A 27920-nucleotide genomic window follows, 5' to 3' on the forward strand; every position below is an offset into this window, starting at 1 on the left:
TGACGACAAGACTCACACTGCTAATGCCGTCATGCACGCGTGCACACTCACAGTTCACACACATACAGACGCATACACAGATTACACACACCAACCTGCCATCCTTGATCCGTCAGACCAAGGTTGGCTAATAAAGCTGGCACATGTCCGCTCCTGTCTCCCCTGCTGCTTGTTGCTTTTGGGGATGAAGGAGGAAGTGATGATCAAGGGATTTGGTTGCCCACCTACCCTGGCTCCATTCCGGATCCACTGAGCTCAACCAAATCACCTTGACAATGTGACAATGTCACATTCGGCAGGGTGGGGGGGTTTGGGGGAACATGCTCAATGCCAGATCCCATCCCTCACCCCGAGGGGGTAAGGGGGGGGGGGTTGCTGTCAAACCCATTAGTTCCCAAACTTTTTAGCCTGTGACCCCAAAAGAGACACTGTTTGCCCGGCACCCAAGGCGTCGCTTCGCGCTGCATTGTGAGCTTGTAGATCAGTTATTTTCACTAGCCTACTTCTTAAACATTTGTTTACTTTATTTATTCATGAAATCACCATTAACACCATTTACATTTGTTTTTAATTCATGAAATGTTGTGCTTTTATGGGAATGATTGTTATTGCCTCAGACACATATTCATAATATCATCATCTGTTTTTACGTCTGGGTACAGGCACGTCTCCTCAAGGGACTTGGCTCTGATCCGAACCCATTGAAGTTGGAACACGTTGTGACTGCATGTCCTTGCTGACAGATTCATTATGCCATCTACAATATTGATACAATTTAATAAACTACTGAGTTTCATTCCAATATTTTGTATTGGAATTTGTATTGTGCTTTATTATATTATATGTATTACTGATGAATTGAGGACAGTGGACCCCAATGGAAACAAACCCAGGCTCGTTGTGTTATCCTTTTACCATAACCTTTGCTGTACTGTTAACAATGTTGTTAACAAGGTATTCAATCAATCAAAAGATAAGACAAAAAAACAAAATGATGCAGGACTGTGGTGTGGTGTGGGAATAACAGATGATAGATGTGTTGTACACTACATGCCCCCCCGTGAGTTTGTATCTATGCGCTTTCATTGATTCTTGGAAAGAGGAGGCACACGGGGGAGACATTTGGCAGTTATTGATGTACGCGAGTGCAAGATGAAGCATCCATGTTCATGTCTACAAGTTGGTATATGAGTGTGCCTGTATGTGAGAGATTTAGCCGTGCATGTGCATGCACGTGCGTGCGTGCGTGTGTGTGCGTATTTCTGAGAACACAAGTGTGTTACTGTAAGATGACTGCATATGCAAGAAATTGAGGAAACGTTTGTGTGGGGCATTGTCTGAGGCATGTCTGACACTGCACTCTGCACAGCTCTGCAGGAAGAGCATTTATATGAGTTGTCAAGTTCGCTAGCTTTTTTTGTTTGTCTGTTTTGTTTGTTTGCTTCCCTTTGGGCTGACTCACTGGCAAACTGACTGATTTGTGATACCACCAAAAGTCCTTCTGCTTGACTGACTCCTGATACCTGTCTTTCCTTGTTTTTGTTTTTTCTCACAGAGGCTACAACTCCAGTAGAAGAAACAGACGGGCCTGACGGGAAGTGACGGGGCAACGTAACAGAGAGATGCGGCCAGGTCGGCGGGCGGCGGAAAGAGTTACCATTCACGTTCAGCGCACGTCTCGGAAGTGGGAGGGGCTACTAAGTCCGAAGACCTCCAGTGGGCTGGTTGTGCAGCTCAGACCGATGTCTTAAGTATGCGGGCCAGAAGTGACTCTACTACACCGAGCTTTACCTGAGAAACGCTGTCACCCCATCCCACCCCCCCCCCACACACACACACACACGCACACACACACACACCACTCATCTGCCACACCAGGGCCAAGCATGCCAATGGCAAGGGCGCCACTGTTGCACACGCTGTCACGCTTGTTGTGACGGAGGCACGCGAGAGCGCGTGTGCCGCACGTAGGACAGGGGAGTTCGGAGTCTGGGAGGTCTGGGAAGGTGTGGGGGGGGTGGGCGGGCGGGCGGGTGTTCCGGCCGAGAATCGAGCACCGTCAGTTGAACCATGCGGCCCTGGGCAGGTTCGTGGCGTTGGATTACCCTGGTGCTGCTGGCCTGGGGCACGCTGCTTTTCTACATTGGGGGTCACCTGGTGAGAGACAGCGAGCATCCAGAGCGATCCAGCCGAGAGCTCTCCAAGATCCTGGCCAAGCTGGAGAGACTCAAACAGCAGAATGAAGACCTACGGCGCATGGCTGAGTCCCTCAGGTAAAACTCAGCACAGGAAGGGGGGGGGGGCGTGTGTGTGTGTGTGAGAGAGTCCCTCAGGTAAAACACAGCACAGGGTGTGTGTGTGTGTGTGTGTGTGTGTGTGTGTGTGTGTGTGTGTGTCTCAGGTAAAACACAGCACTGTGTGTGTGTGTGTGTAAGGGTTGTGTGTGTACATACACCATATTCTCGTGTGGAACCAAATGCTTTAGATCTGACTGCTACTGCTCTATTCAATTCACTTTGAACTCCTCGTCAACGCAAACATACAGTACAGTACATCCATACAGCGTGAAGACAGCTGGTCTCCCATTAATGTCCCTTGCTTTTGTAATTATTCAGCATTTGGCTCGGAAACAAAGGTGGAATTCATGGGATAAATAACATGTTCTGCCCTCGGATGGCGAGGGTCCAGATGGGTCCCCATCACCCCGCGTGGTTGTGGCTTGGTGGAGGATTCAGCCGTTGTATGTGCTTGGGAAGTTGGGACCGAAGCCTCCATCGTTGTTTATCGGGGGCGTCGCGATATAGCGGCGTAACAGCACGGCCTTCCTGGGCCCCACGAAGGTTTAGCGAATTATCCGGTACAGCATGCCAAAAGCAGCCAACTGCCGTGTTGCGTTTTTAAGCTTTGGAAACCATCCACACTGTGAGGGATTATTTGTGTGTGTGGGTGTGTGTGTAGCCTACTGTGTGTGTGATGTGAGTCTTTCAGAAAATGAGGCCCAAGAGAGGCCTCCAGTCATGTCTCTTATCTGTGCATCAGAGCTCTAATAGCCACAAAGAGGCTGTTAGGGAGCTGTCCGTCATCCCCAGCCAAGGTCCTTAACCGTTCATCCCACCCCTCTCTCTGCCATACCCTCCTCTCCCTCCGCCCATTCACTCTCTCACTCTTCTTCTTCTTCACCTCCTCCTGTTCCATTTTGCCCTTCACTCCGCCACCAATCTGCTGACAGAGTGGTGGATCTGGGCCAGACTCCCATCCAATGGATGGTCCCACCGGGGCTCACCGGGCGACACCACGCACCGGGCTGTGCGCCTGGCGCCTGCCTGCCCCACTTTACCCGTGCAGGGCTTTGGCACTGATCCTTCAGATGTATACAGAGAGCATGTACTGCATAATATATACGCTCTCCTCTGAGACCGGTCGAGTTGCAGCCTTCATGAACATTGCATTGAATATTTTTGAATAATTTTAGTATAAAATATGGTGGTACAGTAGCAGGTCAGATGATCATATTTGACACATTAAGCTGTGCATGTGGCTTTATAGTACGAGTGACCTTACTGTGAACTGAACTATAACGATTGAATAGCTATTATCTGTAGGGCATCTCTTGTCCCCTGGATTCCATAAGGGACTCCCAGTGTAACTCCATTGAGGTGGCCTAACATCCCGTTGCTTTTTCTTTTCTGCTGTGGGCCAGCCGTCCGTCCATATTCATCTAATGTGAAATTGTCAAATAAATTCAATCAGTCAGTCAATCAGTCCGTCGACCCCACTAGCCTACAGTTTGGTACAGAGATAAGCACATCGCCGGCGGAGTCAGTCGGGATTCAGTGTCACTTATCTGAGCGACAGACAGCAGGCCGGCCGGCCCACCAATCACAGGGCAGTGTTAATCGGAGGTGAGATTCGGGTCGAACCGGAGCAGCCCGCCCCGGCTACGCCCCTCTGCTCTGCTGTCAGTCACCTCGGGCAGGGCGCCGCATGCTCCCCGCCGAGAGGGATGACACACACCGAATCCACCATGTGACAGCGGAGAGAAAGAGGGGGAGAGAGACGGGGGAGAGTGACAGCCGGCCTGAGCGATGAGGTGCCGATCGATCCCCAGGCACGAGGGATGGATGGTAGGGAGGCAAGGAGCGATGCAGTGGAGGCGGCGAGGAGGACGAATGATGGATGGATCCAGGACTGCAACCATGCTGAGAGTTGAGAGAGAGAGAGAGTGGTTGGGGGGTTGGGAGTGGTAAATGAGGATGGTGAGGCTGAAGGAGATGAGCTGCACAGAACGCCACATGGCACAGGTCCAGAACTCCGCCATATTGGATTTCAAGTACTTTTCAGAGTTAGTTTGGATGTTTTTTTTTCTGCCTAGACAGTCCCTGCAAGGCTGTGTTACGCTAAACTGACCTGATGCGACAAACCCCACCCATCTGCTACCCACTGCAGGTAAAACAAATGCTAAGTGTTGTTTGTGAGTGCCAGCTTGTCCAGACAGGGAGAAGGAAGAACCCGGGAGGTGCGCTCAGTGAAGCACAGATCTCTGCCAGGAGGCACAACCATACAATGTGATGTGTGTGTGTGTGTGTGTGTGTGTGTGTGTGTGTGTGTGTGTGTGTGCGCGCGCGCGCGCGATGACGACACAGGGCAATTGCCAAAGGTGTGTGTGTGTGCACGCAAAATGACACAGGGCAATTGCCAAAGGCCTTGTGTGTGCGTGCGTGCGAAATGACACGGGACAATTGCCAAAGGCTGTGATAATGCCTTATGTGTCAATTATGTGTTGTCTGTACACGGCCAGGATCTGAATACGGAATCAGGACAGGAATGTAAATGACAGCAGCTCCCTTGTCTGTCCAAGTAAAAACAACATGATGGTTACCAGCCCTGTGTGCCCATACATACAGATGCAACAAACAAACATGCTTGTTCCGGTTGATGTTGAGTATACTGCACACAGCACTTTGGTGTATCACCTATCCAGGGACCTCTGCAGGGCAGGCTTCAGGGTCCAGCATCCACAGAAAATGTATAGTATAGTACTATAGTCTGCCTGAGAGAAGAAGCTGAGGGGATTGGACTTCCCCACAATAGCCATGCCGCTCAGAGCCCTCCATGCGAGCGCCTTACTCAATGTAAGATCTTGTGCTGTCGAGTTGACCCATGACTCATGAGCCCAGGTATTTGAAGTCATTGACACTTCTTTCAGCACAGTGCCTTAGCCTCCTGTTGTTGCTAGAGGTGGATGTTGTACAGTAGGTGATAACATACTGGGCATTTAGCCTGAGATCAACCTTGGCACACACTGTCGCCACTCTAGAGACAAAAGGGCTTCACGAGTCAAAGGTTTTTGGGGAACGGGGAGATGAGGTGACATTTATAGATGGCACCATGAATGCCTGCGGATACTGTATACCGAAATACTGGCTGACAAAATGACTCGACTCAAGCCTTGCAGTAGTGGAATATTCCAGAGTGATGATAACGATCCAAAGCACAATGGCAAAGTCACAGAAGAGTTTCTGAAGAAGAAAAAAAGTGAAAACTTATTACCTGACCAAGTCAAGTACTGTATGTCCCCTGACTGGAATCCATTAGAACACCTTTTGTGGTGTTTTAAAGACACAAACCCCTCCAGAAATTGGTGCAGCTGAAAAACAATTGTTTCTGAAGAATAGCGGAACATTTCTCCGGGGGGGAAGGGGGGGGGGGGTGTGTGCGTGCGGTGTATATACTGTATACATATGAAAATTCCCCCCCCTCCGCTATGGGAACCGCGGTCAAAAGGCATTATGCTATTGCCAACTTTCGTTACATGCACATTACACACTGCCATTATCCTTATCCCTGGAAAGTAGAACATCTACCGTGCTCAGGGATTTCCCCTCCCCTTGAACTGGTTCCTTTACCTAGCAACACTATTCACGTGCTCCAATATACTCAAGGCGCACAGAAGTAGTCATTACATGTATTGTCTTCGCGCATGTAGCTTTACCCGATTACAATCACTTGCTTGTTATGACAACAACATAGCAATTTAAGCTTGAGCTTGCTGCTGTTTGTCCCTTTGGATAATAGGAGTGTCGGCTAAATGCACTGTAAACAAACAGTAGTTCTTGTCGAGAGTCTGGAGAACGGGACAGCGAGCTGGCCCTTGTCCTGCTGTGCCTGAGGTGACAGTGGTGGAAAGTAACATAAGTACATTTACTCAAGTACTTGTGGTCTAATTCTGAGGCGCTTTTCTTCTTAATACTTTACTCTAATACTGTACATTTACTCCACTACTTCTCAGAGGAAAATATTGTACTTTTCACTCCACTACAATTATTTGAAGTCTTTAGTTACAAGTGACTTTGTAGACTTAGATTGTTATTACAGAACGGGTTCATTCATTTCATTTCAAACTTTATTTATTCTCGAGAGACATTGAGGTTTCCCTCATTTGCATTGGCGTCAAGTACAACATAATACAACATTTTCAAAGCAATAAACAAAAACAACAAAACGGAACAGCAGCATTTCCTCATTTTGTGATTTAATACATAATATAGTTGCAGACACTTGGGTCTGCAATCAAAGACTTAAATTGACCGTATGTAATGGGAGAGCAGATCTTTAATTTCAGCTGTAAGTCATTCCACGTGGTTGGGGCACTAAAACAAAAGGCTGTTTTCCCCAGTTCTATTTGGAACCTTTAGTATAAGCAGCCAGTGACTGGAGCGTGTCCTATACTGTATGTTCCAGGATTCCAATCCAGCAGAGCTTTAATATACAACGGTAAAGTCCCATCAATTGCAAATAGATACAAATCCACCGTGGTGCATCCGGCTTTGTCGAGCGTCTGCACCAGGGCTTCCCAACCTTTCTATTATCACGGATCGGCTGACAGTACCAAAATCTAACCCACAGAAGACGGTTGACTGGCCTTAGTAAGTAGCCTACCCGCTGCTATATTATTATATCACAATATAATGTTATATCTTTGACCTAAAAGTCGTTATATCAACAAGGATAGTATGATTAAAAAAAGGTTAGGCCTATATGTCTTTTTCAAAAATGACTGGACATTTTAGATTTAACATGCAGAGTGACTGGGTTACATCATCTTCTGATACTTGAATGTTTTGAAATGAAATTGACTAAATTGTAGAATTCACAATAAATAAATAACATTTTGACTACCAGACTTTTACTTCTAACAGAGCTACGTTGTAGTACTGCTTTTGAGGTACTTTTTCTACCTGTGGGCGAGGTGACGGACAGCACACGAGGGCTCATTTTACTCTGTGGCGCTATTAGCCCAGCTTGGCTCCATGGAGCAGATGCCACAGGCACATCCAGACCTGAACTCCCATCGACCCGGCCGTGTCTCAGGTCCAGACGAGGGAGGTCCTGCTGCCACACACACTAGGCCCATTGTGGAAGCTGTCTATGGGCAGGACATCTCTGTCAAGCTGGGCTCAGGGCAGAGCTGCCGGCACTGTGGACGCGCTAAAGGCATTAAGGCATGCAAGCACCACTTAGAGTCACTATCAGGCTACTTGGGGTTTGCCTGGGTGAGGGTGAGTGGGCTGTTAATGTTTGCACAGTTAAGTAGTACGTAGTAACAGTCCCAATGTACATAGTGGAACATGTAGCGTTATTCACACGACAATAGTGCATTGTGTGTACTGTATATATAATGATTACAGTGTTACTTCTTGTCGTCGTCTGTCATTCTTCATTGGGTGCCATTGGCGCAGGAGGTAGAGCAGCCGTCTGGGAATCGGACGGCCCACGGTTCGATCCCTAATTGCTCCCTTTGCGGAGTGTGTGCTCACATGCACAAGCACAATGCTCCTAATAGGTTGGGTCAAATGCAGAGAAGTGTTTTGCCCTCTGGGATATTTCAACTATCCAGTATCTCTCTCTCTTGTTTTGTAGCTTATCTGCTCACCTCTGCCTAACAAATAGGTTTTCATTTAGGTTTAATGCAGCTTGTTCAAGTGTTTACACAATACACACACCTCTTCCAAGCTTCTATATCCTGCTGTTGTTTATTAGCTTGACTTATTGGAGTCAAATGGTCATGCATTTCCGTATTTGCTTAATTTCCAGGAAAGACTGGAACACTTAGACTTGTTTGTGCACTTAACATCTTATAAAACCACAGTGCCGTGACCCACAAGCATGAACAAATGCATGTACGCACGGATGCACGCACACGCACCTACAGTACACACATGCACACACACACACACACACACACACACACACACACACACTCACACTCACACACAACATAGATCCTTAATCAATGTCCCTGCTTCATGTAAAGGCAAATTGCATTTATGTCTCCCACTTTCATCTGCAGATCCCAGCAGCACACTTTACATTTCCATCCATATGTATGGCTTCCCAGGTCAGTTTATGGGATTCCTTTGATGTTCTAACAACCAACAAGTATGTGGAATATTACCACAGAGATATGTATGCAGAACCAGCCTCCGCTTGTGCCCTCACTGCCCTGCTATCTAAACCACCCCCCCCTTCCAGCTCTGATCTCCAGGTGCCCTCCACGGGTTAGGGTGCGCAGGAGAGTGGAGGGAGGGAGGTGGTGGGGGCGGTACGGGGCAGCAGGGTCAGCACTTCTGAGGGAACAGCCTTACACATGGAAGCTTACGCTGCTTTCCATCTCAGCACCCAGTGCCACAGGGGGTCCGTAGGGTCGAGGGGCCACAGTGACCCACAGACTCCAAGCTTGTCCTTCATTTGGCAGGATTTATTTTCCTTTCCGTCCTTTCCTCCACCTCACATTCCTCACAGTGTGACATTTCTCATCTTGTACAGTCAGTGCCTCTCCCGTTTCATTGGAAAGATGCAGCCGCCTCGTCGAGTCTCAACGTTTACTTTTTGACGTTCTTTTGGACACATCACCAGAGATCATCTTTTGTGTATTCCTTTGTGTGCTGTTCGTCACTCCCCTGTGTTTGTGGCTTTTGATTCCGCTGCGCTGGATGTTTGCAATCACTTTATATCCGCGTCTGTTGGTTGTTTTTGTTTGGACTGTGCCGGCAGATGTCTCGGCAGTTGGCGTTTAAATGTCTCTTTGGAGCATGTTAGCTAGGCCTCTGCGGCGTGTCTGTGCTGATTAGCCTGTATTAGTATGCTAACGGTGCTCACAGGTTAATGCAGGTGAAAGGCCCCAGTATTATCTACCCTACGTAGAATCACTTTTCTGCACTCGTGTCAAGAAAGTCTCTTCTCTTCTTCATATTACCTTCACCGTCCGTCACTCAACTCTCGTGGGAAATTATGTCACCGAAGCAGAAGGCCTGCTTCCTGTCTGATAGGGTGACTGTCAGGTCAGGGTGTGGCCATTGGGAGATCTTGTCTGATATTGTCTGGAGCTGTGAGAACGGATTGAGAGAGGCTCATGCACAGTACAGCTGGGTCTGTCTCGTAAAGATCCAGGTCAGTTCATTGAAATGGACATGCCTCAGATTTCAGCCTTGAATAGAAACAAGAGTACATGAGCTATATGTATTGATGGGTTCCTCTAGTCTTTTACAAAGTGTTACATAATGCAGCAGTTAAAATATGAGCTGTCCTATTTCCTGCTAGTCGTTGATAGCCGCCCTATGCATTATACTAATACATTATTAGGTCTGCAACTATCGTTGGATTGATATAATGGATTCACTTGTCTTCTAGAGTAAGCATAGTTTTTATAAGCTATACAAATATAAATATAAATAATACTTAATAGATAACAAGAAGCATGTGACTTTAAAAAAAGACCTTCATGCTCGCCTGACATTCCTCACTCAGGGAGCAAATTGAGTATGCATATTGCTCACTCATTAGCATGGCCTTTGTAGTGCCACGCCAGTGCTGCTGTGCATTTGCATATAGTCCATTCCTAATAGCCTTGTGTACAGTTTAGAGTAGTGCCATTGTGATATCAAAAGCAGTTCCTCTAGTATTTTTTTTTTCACTTCCTTGGCTGAAGTGGTCTTTTCCGTGAGACTGAGTTTCTGTGACTGTGCATCTTAATTTCACTCGTTGCCAAAGGTCTATTTAATGAACGAGTTACTGAGACAAAATCGTCTGCATGCCGCCGATTCCCATTCATCACAAAGTTCTAATGGACAAAAACCCTGTGAAAATCTACCATTGTAGCAGTCATTAGTTTACAAATACGCATTAGGGAATAGCTCACAATGAATCCTGTTTATGGGGAGTACATTAAATGGGTTGAAAGGCGGCCCAAACATCATTCAAACTGTAATTAGCAATTAGGCTTTGCAAGATTTTCAGCAGCATATTTACTAAGATTACCGAATACTATGCTTGTGAGCACGGAGTGCTGTCATGCATGCTCACATTTAATCAAGTCGGCTACAAATACTGTAGCTACACAAACACTGTTAGAAGAGCTCACTGACAAACAAGGGACAAGGAATGATCCAGCAATTAGTTGTTTACGAGCCACGTGTTTTCGGTGCAACTTGACATATTTTCAGAAAGGGCGGTGCAAAGCGGCATGAGTGTATGGCAGATGCCAGATTATAGTAGCTCTATGTATAGCACATGCTCCTGTGACTCTTCCTGTCATGCTCACTCAACATTTACAACCCTTCCTTCTCTCTCTGTTGTTCTCTCGTTCCTCATCAGGATACCAGAGGGCCAGGTGGAGGCCGGATCCCAGGCGGCAGGGAGACTACGCTCCCTGGAGGACCAGCTGACCAGAGCCAAACAACAAATCCACAGCTTCCAGAGACTCACCGGGGATGGTAAGCAGGACAAGGGGCACAATCACACCCCTCGAAGGGCATGGGAAGGCTTGGAGCATCAAGCCCGGTAGAGAGGACGGAGGGGGGCGGCATGGGCTGCGTATGGGCATAAAGCCGCCAAGGGTGGAGGTGGGGTCAATTTCACCTGTAACCAGAGTGTCCAGGCTCACGCCGATTGTAGGCTAGCTAGCAGCGACGATGACACGCCATGATGATTTTGTGTGTGTGTGTGTGTGTTTGCGTGCCACTCTAACTCTTGGGTTATATGGGCAGGGTAAGCTGTCATGTTTTGCGGGTGCAACGTGTGAATGGAATGGAAGCGGGTGTGAACACCCCGCTGGCAGAATGGAGGAAAGGGATAGAGAGAATGGAAAATAAGAAGGACAAGCGAGCGGGCAGGGTAGCGCAGGGTCAGCCCTTCCATCTTTGCCGCAGGGGAAGAAAGGGCTAAAAATACCCGCCAGTGTTTTCCACAGAGGGAACAAGAGAGAAAGCAAGAAGAGAAGAAAGAGTGTAAGATAAGGTTAAAAATGTGTTTTTCCTCGTCCTCCTCTCATTTCAGGCCATTGCTCCTTTCCTAGTGTTTTTTGTTTTCAACAGAAACTAGAGCTAACCACATGTGTCGCTCGACATTGTTCAGCTGGGGCGGGGTGTAGAGTTCCGTCCTGTTAGAACATTGTGACAAAAAAAACAACACATGAAAGAGAGCCAAGAGCCACGAAAACAGTCATCAAATGTTCCTTAATGAGGTCAATGTAACACCCAGGGACACTCAAATAGAGAATGAGAAATATTTTAATGGCCACATCCCGAAGCCATCACTAATGCCAATAGGTCACAGCACTGTAGCAGTCGCATAAACAAGCTGTCGTGTTCCCATGCTCCACATTCTTCCTCTCTAGTCTACTTTGAAGCTGCTTTAAGGGTATATAGTTCTGGTTTCAGTGATTCCATTTGTAGGTCACTGTTGTACCTCAAGTGCGTCCTCCTTTGGTGCGCCTTTGTAAGGTTTCATGGTTGTCCTCTCCTGTTACCTAAACCCCCGCAGGCCCCGGTCCCAATCAAGAAGAGCTGCGAAGGAGGGTGGAGAATGGCGTCAAGGAGCTCTGGTATTTTGTGCGCAGCGAGGTGAAGAAGCTGGCCACCGTGGATGTTGGCGAGAGGCAGAAGTACGCAGACACATTGCTCCAGGACCTGGGACAGCAGGAGAGGTTGGCACACATGCAGCGCCTTCGGGCTCATGTCAAATATCATCAGCACAAGCCAGCCACACACAAATGTCCCATCAAAGTGGAAAAGTTCTACTTTACAACAACCCAGTTTCCAATTTGTGGCATCGGGTATTAATTATTTATAGCGGTGGGTCGGTTGCAAGCAAATGGCTCTTTTTTGTGAATGTAACCAATTAAACTTGCCCATTACTATTATTAGGACCACTTCACCACTTTTCAACCTATCTTCATATAATAGGTCCTCACTAATAATCATGATAAAATGGCACGATTTTTTTCTACTCAGTCTGTGTCTCATAGGAGGGCTGTGGGCAAAAAATTGCATTTTTTCAAGATTATTAGTGAGGACCTATTATATGAAGATAGGTTGAAAAGTGGTGAAGTGGTCCTTTAAATAAAGTTACAAAAAAAGAAAAAAAGCGTAAACTTTGATCACGCTAAGAAAGTGCAAGCAATCTGCGGCGATGCATCCCCTGTAATGAGAATCTTTAGTTTTAGTTAGAATTAATGTTCTATTTTTACTAATGTAAGACGAGTGAGATGGGACAACTTTCCAGGATGACGTCCTATAATTGTTAACACAGGACATTTGTAATGTTAATAGCCAATTTACACCATGGTCTAATCCATTTATGCATTGCCTTCTTCACACCAAAACCTTGTTCCTAATTTTCACTTGTCAAAGGTTGGATACATGTAACAATGCTCTGTCGGATGGAAACCTCACGAGTCCAGTCCAAAACCGTAACTTTTCAGGAAAAGGCTAAAATAACCTGTGTTATGATGGATCCAATGTCGTCATTATTTAGTCATTTAGTCATGGATGTAGACCACCAATAGGTTCTAGCTGGACTTGGGCCAAAGAGCACAGAAGCAAACGCTCAAGGGCCGCAGCGTTTAATTAAAAAGAGAAGAATACAGCAAGAAAGCTCATTTTCCACAAAGAAATAAATGTGCCCAAGACTGCAGTAACTGTAACAGTATTTTTTACAGGGCATGCTACTGTCGGTAAAATATAGAGGAATGTTTGCTGGTGTTGGAGCGTGCAGTGTTTAAAAATGATAGATTTTACCCCATCTTTCCCTACATAAAAAAGGGACGTTCACAACAAGCACAATAGGTTCAAGGTTCAAGGTTGTTTATTAGTGTCCCCGAAGGGCAAAAGGTTTTTACAGCAGGTCATAAGGCTTGAAACACATATACATACATTAATCAAACCAAACTTATTGCTGCTGGTCGCAAGCGTGCGCTGCGCCCGGCCTACTTGCATCTTCAGCAGAAAAAGAAAGAGGTGGAGGTTGATAGGGGGGGATGAGGGTTACTTTCCCCACAAAGATTACTTTCCCTCATAGACTATTCAAGAAAGAAAGGAATGCACATTTCAACAAGGCAATTAAATGTGCTTTACACAAAACATGAAGCATTAACGATAAGGCAGAGCATGAAGTCACAAAACAAAGCACATAATGATGATGATTATTAAACAGATATTTAAATACAATTAAAAAATAATGAGAAGTAAAAAAAAAGTTATTTATCGGGATAAATAACTATCTAGTTATTTATCCCCTCAAATGGTACCTCGTCAGATAATCCCCACATATCCTACAACAACTTCTGTGAACAGACTTCACTGTAGTAGCTTTTCATAAATTATATTTGTACTTAGGCTGTTCTGCTGTCATGAAAGTTTATAGTTAGAGAAATTCAAAGTCCAGCCGTCTGCTGTCCAGCCTCTCCCACTGTCTGATAAAATAACTATCTAAAATAACTATCTAGTTATTTATCCCGATAAATAACTATCCTGCGATACCCGACCCGTCAAGCCAAACATCTTCTTTTCACCTGACAGTGAAGAGCCTCACTAGGAGGAGGCCGTAATGCATGTGGACGGAGGTACATGCTTAACACGGCCCATTGGGTTCGTTGGAGCACCCGGTCAAGCCCAGTGAAGACTATGGTGGTGGGCAGGAACTTAACCCTGCACCAACTGGACATCCTACTGTAGCAGGAACTTAACCCTGCACCAACTGGACATCCTACTGTAGCAGGAACTTAACCCTGCACCAACTGGACATCCTACTGTAGCAGGAACTTAACCCTGCACCAACTGGACATCCTACTGTAGCAGGAACTTAACCCTGCACCAACTGGACATCCTACTGTAGCAGGAACTTAACCCTGCACCAACTGGACATCCTACTGTAGCAGGAACTTAACCCTGCACCAACTGGACATCCTACTGTAGCAGGAACTTAACCCTGCACCAACTGGACATCCTACTGTAGCAGGAACTTAACCCTGCACCAACTGGACATCCTACTGTAGCAGGAACTTAACCCTGCACCAACTGGACATCCTACTGTAGCAGGAACTTAACCCTGCACCAACTGGACATCCTACTGTAGCAGTCGCCCCAACTGAGCCCAAGCAGACAGACCCTAGACAAGTAATCCCAACCGACACTCCCCGAACATCAAGTGAGACACATCAGGCCATCTAAAAGGATATTGAATGATTGAATCAGGCATAAAGCAAACCCAGCGTCCATATGTACATAATTGAATGTACAGTAAGGAAGTTAAAATAAAGTTAAGAGAATAAATCAATAACAACATAAACAAAGTGCTCACAGCAGTAAGTAACAACAGGGGATGCCGGAGGAGGAAACGGCAAAGGTCATGGCCACACCCATGCTGCCAGCTGGTTGGCTGGCCTCCACGCAAGTGAGAGAAGAAATGCTTGGTGTCAGTTGGCCAAGTGTTCCATTGTAATCCTGCTGAAGTGGCTTAACATGCTCCATTGTCTCAGCCCTGGCTGTCTGAGCGGTAACAAGACTACTCGCCCCGTTTCTGTTTTCCTCCCAGAATTTTCCCCAGTGAGGGGTGGGAGAGGCTGGACAGCAGACGGCTGGACTTTGAATTTCTCTAACTATAAACTTTCATGACAGCAGAACAGCCTAAGTACAAATATAATTTATGAAAAGCTACTACAGTGAAGTCTGTTCACAGAAGTTGTTGTAGGATATGTGGGGATTATCTGACGAGGTACCATTTGAGGGGGCAAAACCTTACATATACTAAATAATACTACATTGTTTATAGGTTCAATATAAGTCAAATAATATAGCCTTTCCACAGGAGTATCTTTTTATATTTTTCCAAAAAGAATACAAACAGCCAATAGCATATTACAAAGTTATCCCCCTCACTGGGGAAAATTCCGGGAGGAAAAACGGGCAAGCACCGGGGCGAGTAGTCCAGTATTCGTCTGAGCGGCTATCCACTGGCGGTTTCTTCATGCCATACACTTATACACGCGTTCATACATACTTTTATTTAAATCCATAGAGATTAAAGGACAGTGAGAAGCTATTGAGCGTTGAAATATTGTGTTTCATCATGAGGAAAAGTCGCTTCGTTGCTCAGGTTAAATGTTATTGATGTCGGAATAAAAGTTTGTGTGTTGAAAAGAAAAACAGGAAAAAAGGGTGAAAAAAGTAGTAGTAATTGAAAAACATCCACGCTAATGGAAATCAATGTGATTTTGTGTACAGTATGTTTCAAATTGCATGGCCCTCGTACATAATTTCATTAACATTATCATCATTATTATTATTATGCCATTATATGTGACTTGCAAATGATCTTTTAACTGGATCAGCAAAGCTCGCATCAATTACAGCATGTCCTCAGGGGTAGTAAATCCTAAAAATTGGGCTGACTTTTCTGAAACAATTTTGGCAATACTGTGAAGACCCTATTCTAATTGGCTTTATTCAGTGGTTATCACACATTCATATTAGTCTATGTGCACTATGTTGTTTTTTCAGCTGAGTACGTAGCTTTCTTTCCTTTAAAAAAAAAAAACTTTTTTACAGATTCTCCTTATTTGGCCTTGTTTTCACTTTTCAGGACATTTCAACCTCTATAATGATACTTTCCAGATGTCATGATTTTTTTTTTGACATTTTTTTATATGTATAGCCCAAAGACAAACTGTCTTTATTCACCCGGATGGATGAGGACAGGGTGGATGGTGTGATGCAGTACACTGTGATAATGTCATGGGTTAAGAGATCTCATTCCTCTGGCAGCTTAACGGGCACAGCATGGCACTAACATGACACCAACACTGCCACGCTGGGCCCGTTTCATTCCTACTGTGAAAATAGATACTGTACACTCTAAAAGCCTGGGTTTGTTTATCCATTTCTAACTCAAAGAGTGTACAAAATGTAGCCAAATGGACACACATTGTCAATTTACTGTAGGACAAGGTACTCTTAACTGCAATTTTAAAGACCCCGTTGTTTTTTATGCGCACTGGCTGTGGACGGATAGGCGAAGGGGAGAAATTGAGAGAGAAACACTTTGCTGGACTGTCGCAGCTTGTTTTTAAACACACTATTCATTCTAGCCAATTAATATACTTTGTGAGAAAAGAAAATAGGAGCAGGCAACCAGTGCAACATGATAGAAAATGGAAGTCACGCACCCATGTCTTCACTACACACAGCAGTAGTCTTTTTTTGCCAGTAAGTATTTCACACAGTTGTTTAATATTGATAAATATTAATATAACATAATGTATAATGAATATACAGCCCCTTTGTTTTCAAATTCACACTCCCTACGGGAACGGGACACCCTTGGGAGACCCAGAGCACAAAAAGACAAAAAACGATTTTTATCATTTCAAGACATAAGCATAAACACACTGCTCGATAGGGTATATATGTTTTATATACACAGTTGAACACATAACCGCGGTGCGGTGGTTGGAAACGGCTCTCCACTCTGTCCCCAGATGGAGAAGTAGAGATTGCTCGTTATTTGGCATTTTATTTATAAACGTTCGTCCAGAGCAGTGTGTAGGCAACACTACAGCCAGCAGCACTGCTGGAATTGGAACAGATGGTCAAATTAATACCTGGATATTGCAGCTCGTGACGCACTGTGGGGAATTTGTGCCGGAGGTACAGAGGTTTTCTCTTCCTAGCAATAGGATGCCTATTGTGTTCATGAATGGTCACTAGACACAGATTTCAGAGGTGTTTGTTCCTCCTGGGAAGTTGGCTTGTGTCTCTTCCAAACTACCGCAGTTTTCCCCTGGCTTCACTGCCGACAGAATGAACTTGAAGCTGGGCTGAATTAATTAATTATTGAGGCTGAACAACATCTCTGCGGCACCGAACAAACAGAATTAGGACAAGTACGACCCGCCCGAACCTCTGAATGATGTTATATTAGGGATGTCACCTGCCCGAACCTCTGAATGATGTTATAGTAGGTATGTCCCGATCACGTTTTAGGATGGGTACCACCCGCCCGAACCTCTGAATGATGTTATAGAATTAGGACGGGTACCACCCGCCCGAACCTCTGAATGATGTTATAGAATTAGGACGGGTACCACCCGCCCGAACCTCTGAATGATGTTATAGTAGGTATGTCCCAATCACGTTTTAGGACGGGTACCACCCGCCCGAACCTCTGAATGATGTTATAGCATTAGGACGGGTACCACCCGCCCGAACCTCTGAATGATGTTATAGTAGGGATGTCCCGATCACGTTTTCTCTCCCGATCCGATCATTTGATATTGAGTATCTGCCGATACCGATTTTTCCTGATCCGATATTTATATTTTTATAAAACACTGCCATATTACTACCATTACAAATAATTGGCAAGATTTTAATGATAATATAACAATACTATTAAAAAGAGACTTTCAAATGGGCCCTGCTCCAGAAAAGGTTTAGAACCACTGCTCTAAGGTCCATTGTCCTGAACAGGCCGTAGAGTAGAGATGAGAGGGTATATAGGGCAGTAGTGTCTATTGTTCTCCTCTCACACTTCACCATCACTGGATGCATGCTGTTGACTGGCTGCATAACCGTGTATTTCCATTTATTTATTTATTTATATTTATAGAGAGGTGACTTCCGCACACCCGGTAGACAATTTGGAGCAGGTGCGTTGGTGACGAGGCATACAGCGTAGGAGAAAGGAGGGACACCCGCACACCAGACACCACCGCCACTTGCCAGGTTCAAGAGCATTTATTTTTAAAGGGAGAGAGAGAGTAACCTTCCTCAGGCCTGAGGAAGGTCGCAAGACCAAAACTCTCTGCTCTTTACAAATAAATGCTCTTGAACCTGGCAAGTGGCGGTGTGCGGGTGTTCCTCCTTTCTCTTCAATTTGAATGCTAGAATTTTACTCTAAGAGTTTTTGTATATTTGTGGTATTGCTATTTGACTCAAGTAAAACATCCGAGTACAAATTCCAGCACTGCCTCCAATAGACAAATGGCTGAACCCTCCCAACGCATGTTAGACAAACTGGCTTGATTTTGGCAACTCGCCCGTTTGCACTTTCATCAGAATATCAAGTATTTTTCACATTAAATAATATGATGATTTTGGGAGCCAGAGCACCAACATCTTGTCCTGTTCTCATCAACATAGCCTGCAGTATGCACCGCAAATGCACACTGTTTCAACAAAATAAATACAGGCTGTTTTTATCAGCCCAACCGATTGCTTATAGCAGTCGGTCCATTGGAGCAGGGTAACCTGTATGGCCATTGTGCAACGCAGCAGCTAAGCGCACTGCCACAATGACTGCAGCTCCTGCCAAGCCACAAGCCCCCCAGCCCCCCCCACTACTGTATGTATACACATATGGATGAACACACCTACACACTCTATACATTAAGGTTAAGGTACTGTATGTATACACATATGGATGAACACACCTACACACTCTATACATTAAGGTCGCCTCCACTTCTATTCGCTGTCAGAGCCCTCAGGGCTGTCTGTTGATTCCCTCTAACGTAGTTCTGTGGGTGGTGAGCTTTGGTTTTCCTTCCCACAGATGTGCTGGGTGATGGCTCCCCTGTCTGACATCCACACGCACACACACACACACACACACACACACACACACACACACACACACACACACACACACACACACACACACACACGTACAACTATGAGTAATGATGATCATCTAGTAGCCATAGATTGAATGGGATACACAGCCTGTTATGTTATCAGCCGTGCGTGCGTGCGTGCATGCGTGCGTGCGCTCTCTTGAGTTACTGATGTGTTATGAGTCACTCATACAGGATGTGACTGATTAGGGTCAAGTAAGTGAGTAATAACGTGTGTGTGTGTGTGTGTGTGTGTGTGTGTGTGTGTGTGTGTGTGTGTGTGTGTGTGTGTGTGTGTGTGTGTGTGTGTGTGTGTGTGTGTGTGTGTGTGTGTGTGTGTGTGTGTGTGTGTGTGTGTGTGTGTGTGTGTGTGTGTGTGTGTGTGTGTGTGTGTGTGTGTGTGTGTGTGTGTGTGTGTGTGTGTGAACCAGTGTCAGCCCTTGGGATGTTCATAGCAGAAGTTTTGGAACGTCGCCCAGATCTTTGGCACCAACAAACATGTTTCAGAAAAGTTTCTGCTGGCAACAACATCCAAATGACAGGCCTGTCCGGGGAAAAAAACACATAAATATCAAGCCAATGCAGTCTCTGCAGTAGCACTCGCTACACAGGCTAGGATGATGCTATTTGCATCCATATTTCAATTGGTGTCACAACATCTGATTGTAATTGTAGCTTATGTTGAAAATATGTAAATGGTGGGTCCGAATGAAAAGCCTGTTTGTTGACGGTTCATACAGTATGTGCACCAAATGTCCTGAAACCTGATGCAAATCCTCCTTGGACTGGTTTGGTCAGACAGAATGGAAATGAGTCCAGTAGATATTCAAATATAGTCCATAAGTAATGTAATACAATCGTTGACCGCCTGATTTATACTTAACTGTAGTTATGCGGCGACGTCACATCTGCAATTATTTGGGCTATTTTCAATTCTGCCGTAGAACGTTGATGTCCTCACAAGTATAGTAATACAAACGTGTGTGTGTGTGTGTGTGTGTGTGTGCAGGTCCATCATGACAGACTTGTACTACCTCAGCCAGGCTGACGGAATTGGAGAATGGAGAGAAAAGGAGGCCAAGGACTTATCGGATCTGGTCCAGAATCGAATCACCTACCTACAGGTACCGAAAGAACCTCCTACACACACACACACACACGCACACGCACATATACCAGTAAGACGGCAGACGTCAGACTGCTGGGCGAGCACTGGCGCTTTGGCATGGGGGTCAGATCAACTTATGGAATTAATTCTTTACTGGCCATATATGGAGTGTGTCTTGCGTGCACGCATCCAGCTGGGTGACGGCAGATGGCCGACTGCTGGGCGAGCGCTGGCGCACGCCATATAAGGGTTTGATGTTTGAGGTCAGATGTAGAGTTGTTGACCGGTTCGATATATATTCAGATCTAGGTGATGATCCAGTCTTCTCCATGTATGGTTATGCAGGGTTAGATGAGGTCAGTGTTGTGATCTTCATATATGGAGATGGCCATACGTATATGGTGGCGTGATGTCACGAGGCGTGACCATATATGGAGGCGTGATGTCACGAGGCATGACCATGTATAGAGGCGTGGGGTGACTAACTAACTGTCGGACAGGAGATGCAGGTTCATAGTAAATGCGAACTGCGGTCGCAACAATAAATTCATACAGACAAGAGAGACACATGCACGCATACTGTGTGTAAGTACACAAAACAAACACCACACAACACGCATACTGTGTGTAAGTACACAAAACAAACAACACGCAATCACGCAAACAAGAGACTTGACAACTGTCCACCCACACGATACCTGCCCTTTCCTTTCTCCACTCTGCACACAAACATACACATTTTGTGCACGTACACATACAACTGTCCACCCACACTTGACTCCCACCGCTCCAGCAGTCCACACTCGCACACACACACACACACACACACTGCATAGCGAGCATTAGTGCAAACTGCCTGTCCTCAGCTGTACGTGGCACCAATGTGCACTCACACGCCTGCTTGTCTAATTTGCACCAGTCATATCTGTCAGCTCGGAAGCGGAGCAGGTGAGAATGTGATCACAGAGTCAGAAGATGTCTTCTAATCAATATCCTCCACACATACGCAGTTACGCACGCACGCACGCACGCACGCACGCGCACACACACACACACACACACACACACACACACACACACACACACACACACACACACACACACACACACACAAAAACAAAACAGAAAAACTGTCAAAAGCGTGCACTGCACACACACTCTCCCACACATACAGCCCACACTGTTTCTCAACTAGTGGTCGATAAAATTAAATATAATAAGAATCTTCACTTTCCTACATTACTAAATGCATGCTCAGGGCCCACATGCAATACCTTCACGGATCAGCAGTGGTCCACAAACCACCAGCGGAAAACCCATAGTTTAGAGAGTGAATAATAAAGTGTAATAATACTAGAACAACAATACACAACCAAAGCTGTGTGCGCTGAAGGTCTTTGATACGTATTGTGCAGTCAACGTAACATTGTATGAACAATTTTCACATGACAGTAACATAACTGACACATGCATCCTTGTTATTTTATAAGACGACCTCTAGCACATGTCGTTCGCCGTAGAATGTAATGTGCTGCATAACAGGCATCACTGGCTAATGCCTTTCTTATTGGACGCTGGTGCTACTAAAACACTAGCGGGATTATTATTTCATGTCAACATTCAAGTATACTAACATCCCAGATCTGGTACATCCCAGATAAAATAATGTGTCACTCTCATGATGTAATGATATATCATGTGATGTCAGTTGTTTTGTAGCAAGTAGCAATACTTTGTAGCAGCATTATACTGCCATCTATTGGATTGTGGGATATGTGATGCTTTATTGCTTGCCCTCCCAGGCATTGGACAAGACGTTCTGTCATGTCATTGGCTGTCCTTCGGACCATCAGAACCAATCATCAAAAGGTTGCGCCAAACGCCCACATTTCGACGAAACGCCCACATTCCGACACGTCGGCTAAATGTTGGACTGGACTCCCAGTAGTAACAAAAAGCCTTCTCGATCAATCGTTATTGGTTCTAAATATCGGTTTGCGATATATTTTCAAGTGCCCCTCGAGACCCTCTCTCGTTGCTCCGGTGTGGTGGCACCCCAGGGCGGGGGGGGGGGGGGGGTTAGCAGCGGCGGCGCGGGCTGCAGCATTAATGAGGCGGCGTGTTTGATGAAGAGAGCGGCCAGTCAGTCTGGCTGGGCGGAGACCAGCCCCGCTAACAGCTGCTGTCACCGCCACTGAGGGATCACACTGCTCCACTGGCTGCCATCACTAATTCATCACCCCTGCACACGCACGAGCACGCACACGCACGCACGCGCGATTCGATGGTTGCACGTTCACTTGGGCCAAAACAAAGAGAAAAGAAACAAGGGCACACATGCACAAGCGTGTACGCATGCACAGTAAATGTGACAGTCTCGTGCAGCACAGATGGATTTCCACACCTGTGCATCGTTGATGGATATGCTCACCCGTACACACACATATAAACACAGTCTCGAGATTGATGTGCTCACTCGCAGGCGGAGAGATCATCTGTTTGTCTATATCCATCCTTTCTCCCTCTCACGGACTCACACGTATACAGTGGTGGCTATTGTCTGCTAACAATGGTCTCTCGCCTCTCGCATTAGCTAGAAAACAACCGGTCCAAGCAGCATTGTTTTTTTGTATTCTCTCTTATCTTTAAGCATTGTGAGCCTCCACATTGATCTTTCCCTTTTGAAACGAGGAGGAAGAAAGGAAACGGTGTGTGACTTTGTTTCCTCCTCTGTCCGTGTTGTGTGCATCATCTGGAACTTCTGCACCTGTTGGCTGATAATTATCTGGACTTGAACCAGCGCGCTCCGCCGTTTGTCATGTCCCATTGTCCTCGGGCTACACATACGCACGCACGTGCACACACACGTGCACACACACACACACACACACACACACGTTTGTATTTCTATACTTGGGAGGACATCAACATTTTAGGGCTTCTGAATGCATTTTATACAATTTATTGAAATGTTGGACCCTACGCCTAAAGCCGAAAATAGCAGATCTACTATGTAGCTCACAACACATTGCAGTGGTGCGCTAATAAGTATAAATCGGGCATAACAACAACTCTACCACTATGACTAACCCTCATTGTCCAACTCTAATAATACATTTTTACCATAAGACAAACTATTCTCTTGTGAGGGTCCATAATAATAGTCCTCACAATGTCTATTTCTCAAATTCTACAATAGTTGTGGAGATTTGGCCCTCTCAAGTATCGACACACACACACACACACACACACACACACACACACACACACACACGCCCTCTGCAAACAGCCACGCGGTGGGCCCTCTCTCCAAAATGAGTCACTACGCGACCGCCTCTGCGTTTCATAGTCACAATGCACACCATTTAAACAGCCACTTAACCTACAGTGGCACTTATGCGCTGTCTTTGTCCTCCCCTCTGCTGTCATTATCCTTGAACCAGGTCTCTGGGTACTCCGGCATCATTCCACTCTCGTCATTACTAGCCCAAGACTCCAAATGAAGCTTCCGCTCCCCTCCGCTCCGTTTTTTCTGTTTGCTTCTCTCTCTCTTTCTCTCTTTTTTGTGTGCTTTTTAATAACTCCATATCTCAGCTATTGTGGGGAATCATGACTTTCAACAAGTCCTTTATTTATTTATAAATTAGATATTTGTCCAAAACGCCATTGTGGATTGTTAACGTCTGTCAGCAGCAAACCACGCTCTCATCGCGTCTCATTGAGAACGCAGCATGAGTCACTCTGCTGGCTTCCGCTTCATTTTTTGTTCTGTTTTGTTTTGTAGTTTTAAGAAAGAAAACTCCTTTCCGTTTTCCTCCTGTCTTCTTCCATGCGGTACGCCTCTCTCTCTCTGTGTGACGAAGGTCTGCATATTGAAGCAAATTCATGGGATACATGGAGAGACATCAGGTAGAGCAGTGGGGTCCAGGGACCCCCAGGGGTTCCTTGAGAGAGTTCCAGGGGGTCCACAGCTAAATGATAGTTTGTAACCAAATGGACCCTTATGGATTTGTAACTCTGAGAGTGTACAAATTGAGCCACATGGATTTGGTTCCATTTGTACACTCTCAGAGTTAAATAAATCGTTGATTTTACGATATAAATTGGGGTCCCAGAGATAGAAATGCCGTTAAAAAAATGGCCGTCTGTAGCTTAATGCGTGTCAATGTGGGGAGTCCTTGAAATGAAAACGGTTGAGAATGACTTCTAGAGCTGTACAAATGGGGGTCCGCAGGCTGATAAATGTCAATTTGGGGGTCCTTGACATGAAAAAGAAGGGAACGACTGAGGTAGAGCATAAAACAGAAACAGGGTCATCAAGGAGAGACTGGTAGCTTTGATTACATTTGAACACGTTCAGAGTAAATTTTACACTGGGGATTTTACTGTGCAGACAAGGGAGTGTCCTGCCAGAGACGCAATAGGCAGGAACAATAGGTCAAACAATAAAATTGTTCAAAATGTTCTCAACTTCTGCCCCACTCTCCCTTACCACCATGTCCTTCCCTCCCCTCCCAGAATCCCTCTGACTGCAGCAAGGCTCGGAAGCTGGTGTGTAACATCAACAAGGGCTGTGGCTACGGCTGCCAGCTGCACCATGTGGTCTACTGCTTCATGATCGCGTACGGCACCCAGCGCACTCTCATCCTGGAATCCCACAACTGGCGCTACGCCACCGGGGGCTGGGAGACTGTCTTCCTGCCCGTCAGCAACTCCTGCACCGATCGCACCGGGGCCACCACCGGCCACTGGTCAGGTAGGGGAAAAACACACACACACACACACACACACGTTCCAAGTAACTAATGCTGCATTCACATGGAATCAGGCAAGAGGTAGAGGGCAACCGGACTTACTTTTAGTGGACGGGAGCAGGACGGTAAACGGTTCAGCAGGTTTTGCCGTTTTCCGTCTACTGCTTGCCTCATTCCATGTGAATGCAGTGTTACAGTACAGCATATGGGCATAGCGTTCGGAGCTGTGGCTCTTGACAACCGGATCTCCTACATATGTCTATATTTGGGCATCCGCGCTCGGCAGCCGGGGAAAACTTAAGTTCTCAACAGGCCCGAAAATGAAGATTACCCCCCATGCCAAAGCGCCAGCGCTCGCCCAGCAGTCTGCTGTCACCCTGGCGAATGCGTGCAGAGCGTCTTACTGGTTCTATTAGTAAAATAAATCATATTCTGTAATTTAGTTTTACTGCTGAACGATTAAACTCAAATATTTTAAGTTGCACTGTGGAACGATTGATCGATTTTCGATTGCTCCTTTCACCCCTATACATTGAACCTTTTAAATGATGCCACGACATGGTGTCTGCCTGAGGGTGGAACTGCAGGCTAAGTGGTGATTGGCCTCTGTCAAGCTGATGGGAACAAAGTGCCTGCAAAGTAGCTTGATCAGTGATGATATTGGGTTTTACTTCATGAAGCCTGCTTTGATTTCTCTCTCTCTCTCTCTCATAGCTCCTTCCTTCCAAGCGTTAATTTCTCTTCTGTCGCTCCATTTGACTCTGCCTCTCTTGGGCTCTCCTTGTCTTTCTTGCTCCTTATCTCCTGCTCTCTCTCTCCGTCTCTTTCTCTCAGTGCCGTTTCTCCCATTTTCTTCTGCCTTTCATGTGTCCTTTTCCACTATCTAATTCATTCTTCTGCTGTCGGTCTCTCTTACCAACAGCCTCCTATAGGTCCAAACAGGCTGTCTGCAGCTCTCAGCTGGTGATGCAAAGTAAAATCCTCTATGAGAGTGTACAAACATAACTAACTGGACACATACTGTAAGGGTCAATTCGGTTACATTCGTACAAATTTGGTAAAGAAAAAGGTTTATATCTATCCATTAATGTGCAGAATATCTGCATTCATGCATGCAAGTAGTAGGGTATAACAGGTACACCTGGTATTGCATAACCGGAGGGGCATGCGTTCCCAACGGGCGTCGTTTCCTTTGCAACGGCACGGTTCCAAACGGGAATCGGCCTAGTTTTGGTACAGATTTGTACACTCAGAGTTACAAGTTGATAAATTAACCCTGAGGATTTTACTGCCTAGTATCTATCTCTCTCTCTCTCGCTCAATTTCCATTCCTTTTTAGTAGTACAAAGTTAGAAGTAGTGTTTCAGCACGGAGATAGTCAATATTATTTAACATCATAAATGTTGACGCGGCTTGGCACTGTGACAGGCAAATGAAATTATAAAATAAATTGGATTACATAATCTGTCGATCTAAACGCAAATGGTTGGGATTAGAATCTTTTAAGCTCATAGTGTTCTGACTTATTTGCCAGAGAGAGAGAGAGAGAGAGAGAGAGAGAGAGAGATGTATAATATATGTGTTTGGTGTGCATGCACATAAAGCTAGGGACATTTGAGAAAGCAGTTAAAAGGTCAACGTGTTATGGAACCTGCTCTGATTCCTTCTCTAAATGAGGGACGCAGCAGAAAGAAAATTCTGTGAAACTCCATCTTAGCTGGGAGGGAGTGGCTTTATCAATGGGCACGGTGTGAAGCGGTGTGCCATCGCTCTGCACAGCCATGCTACTAATTAACCACCGATAACGTTTTACTTTTATAAAATGGTTATAAAATATGGTAACTTGAAAATCATATGTAAGGAAGGTTCACAACTCCCATTACTTACTTACTTACTTATGCCTATCGCTCCTTTTTATGGAGCATAGGCCGTTGACTATACAGTTCGCCAGAGTCCTCTATCCTGAGCCTTCTTTTCCAGCTGTTTCCATGTCAGTCCACACTGTTTGATGTCAGTCTCAAGGTCTAAAAAAAAAATAGTATATCAGTTGTAAATCATCATTTACAACAATGACTTACAGAATCATGATTTTTTTTTTAAACAAGACAAGACAAACTCAAAAAAGAAAAGACAAAAGACAGTCAAAACAACCCCCCCCCCACCCCCCACCCCAACCCCAGAAAGGAAAACTACACAGCTCTCATTACTCTGTATTGTACACAACACCACTTGACAACATCAACTCGGATAAATAAACGAAAATAACAATATAAATAAAACTAAAACAAAATCAACCCAGAGGAGATATTGAAGGTAGAACCTCAAAGAACCTACCCCATATCTTTTCAAAAGTAGCAGGCCTTCTTCTTACATTGTATAGTATCTTTTCAGTAGTACAGTATGATGAAAGCTCATTCAGCCATTGTCTCTGGGAAGATGATTTTCTTCGCAGCTGTACTGGCGAGTAACACAAAATATTCTTTGTTAAAATTTGTGTTGAATGTAACGTCACCCAGTAACCAAATTCTTGGATCCAAAACGTTTTTTTTTCTCAACATTTCCATCCTTACGGGTATTTTTCTGCTTAACACTACTTTTGCCAGGGAAACTTTCAGAATAACGACACTAGAGTGCCAAGCAGATGGGCAGATTTTACTTTGAAAAGCCCCACCTTCCATTAACCCCCAAAACCGGGAGGAATAATGTTCCATTACTACCTCGCGCTGATAAGTCTGAACATCACTCTTTAGAAGCGTTAATATTCCAAATGAGATGGACAGAACATCGGCGTTCTGATCAAAACCATGGAGAGCACCGTAGATTAGAATAGCAAGTTTAACCCATTCTGACCGGGCACCCATTTTGGTGTTGGCATCATGTTATGCTTTAGCTATTGAAAAATAGCAGATCTACAAGCTCATATCGCGCCACCGAGTGGCGCGATACGAGCTTGTAGGTCTGCTATTTTTTGAAAAATCGAAGAACGACTGACATTTTTTTAATCTGATCTCAGGTCAGAATGGGTTAATCAGACCAGTGTGTGTCCAGTGGAAAACTTGTATGAATCTGATCTCAGGTCAGAAGTGTTAAATGTGACACATTTATAACC

The 27920-nt window shown here is 45.4% G+C and overlaps 2 protein-coding genes across 2 annotated transcripts in view; one reads left to right on the forward strand and one right to left on the reverse strand.

The window, feature by feature from the left end:
- Positions 1 to 2048: 2048 nt before the first annotated feature.
- The window catches only part of fut8b (fucosyltransferase 8b (alpha (1,6) fucosyltransferase)), a 41445-nt gene continuing 15573 nt past the window's right edge, over positions 2049 to 27920 (forward strand). The window contains exons 1-5 of the mRNA XM_083790794.1: positions 2049 to 2273; positions 10654 to 10772; positions 11821 to 11983; positions 19959 to 20073; positions 24576 to 24813. Coding sequence (XP_083646920.1) covers positions 2071 to 2273; positions 10654 to 10772; positions 11821 to 11983; positions 19959 to 20073; positions 24576 to 24813 — 838 coding nt within the window. The 5' untranslated portion in view covers positions 2049 to 2070. The remainder of the gene's footprint in view (positions 2274 to 10653; positions 10773 to 11820; positions 11984 to 19958; positions 20074 to 24575; positions 24814 to 27920) is intronic.
- Positions 14896 to 27920, reverse strand: part of vgll2a (vestigial-like family member 2a) — a 436332-nt gene continuing 423307 nt past the window's right edge. Inside the window, exon 6 of the transcript XR_014570781.1 lies at positions 14896 to 15289. The gene's annotated coding sequence lies outside the window, so the exon portion shown is untranslated. The remainder of the gene's footprint in view (positions 15290 to 27920) is intronic.

The sequence above is a fragment of the Protomyctophum parallelum genome (genome assembly GCF_964188405.1).
Source record: "Protomyctophum parallelum genome assembly, chromosome: 19".
Lineage (NCBI taxonomy): Eukaryota > Metazoa > Chordata > Actinopteri > Myctophiformes > Myctophidae > Protomyctophum > Protomyctophum parallelum.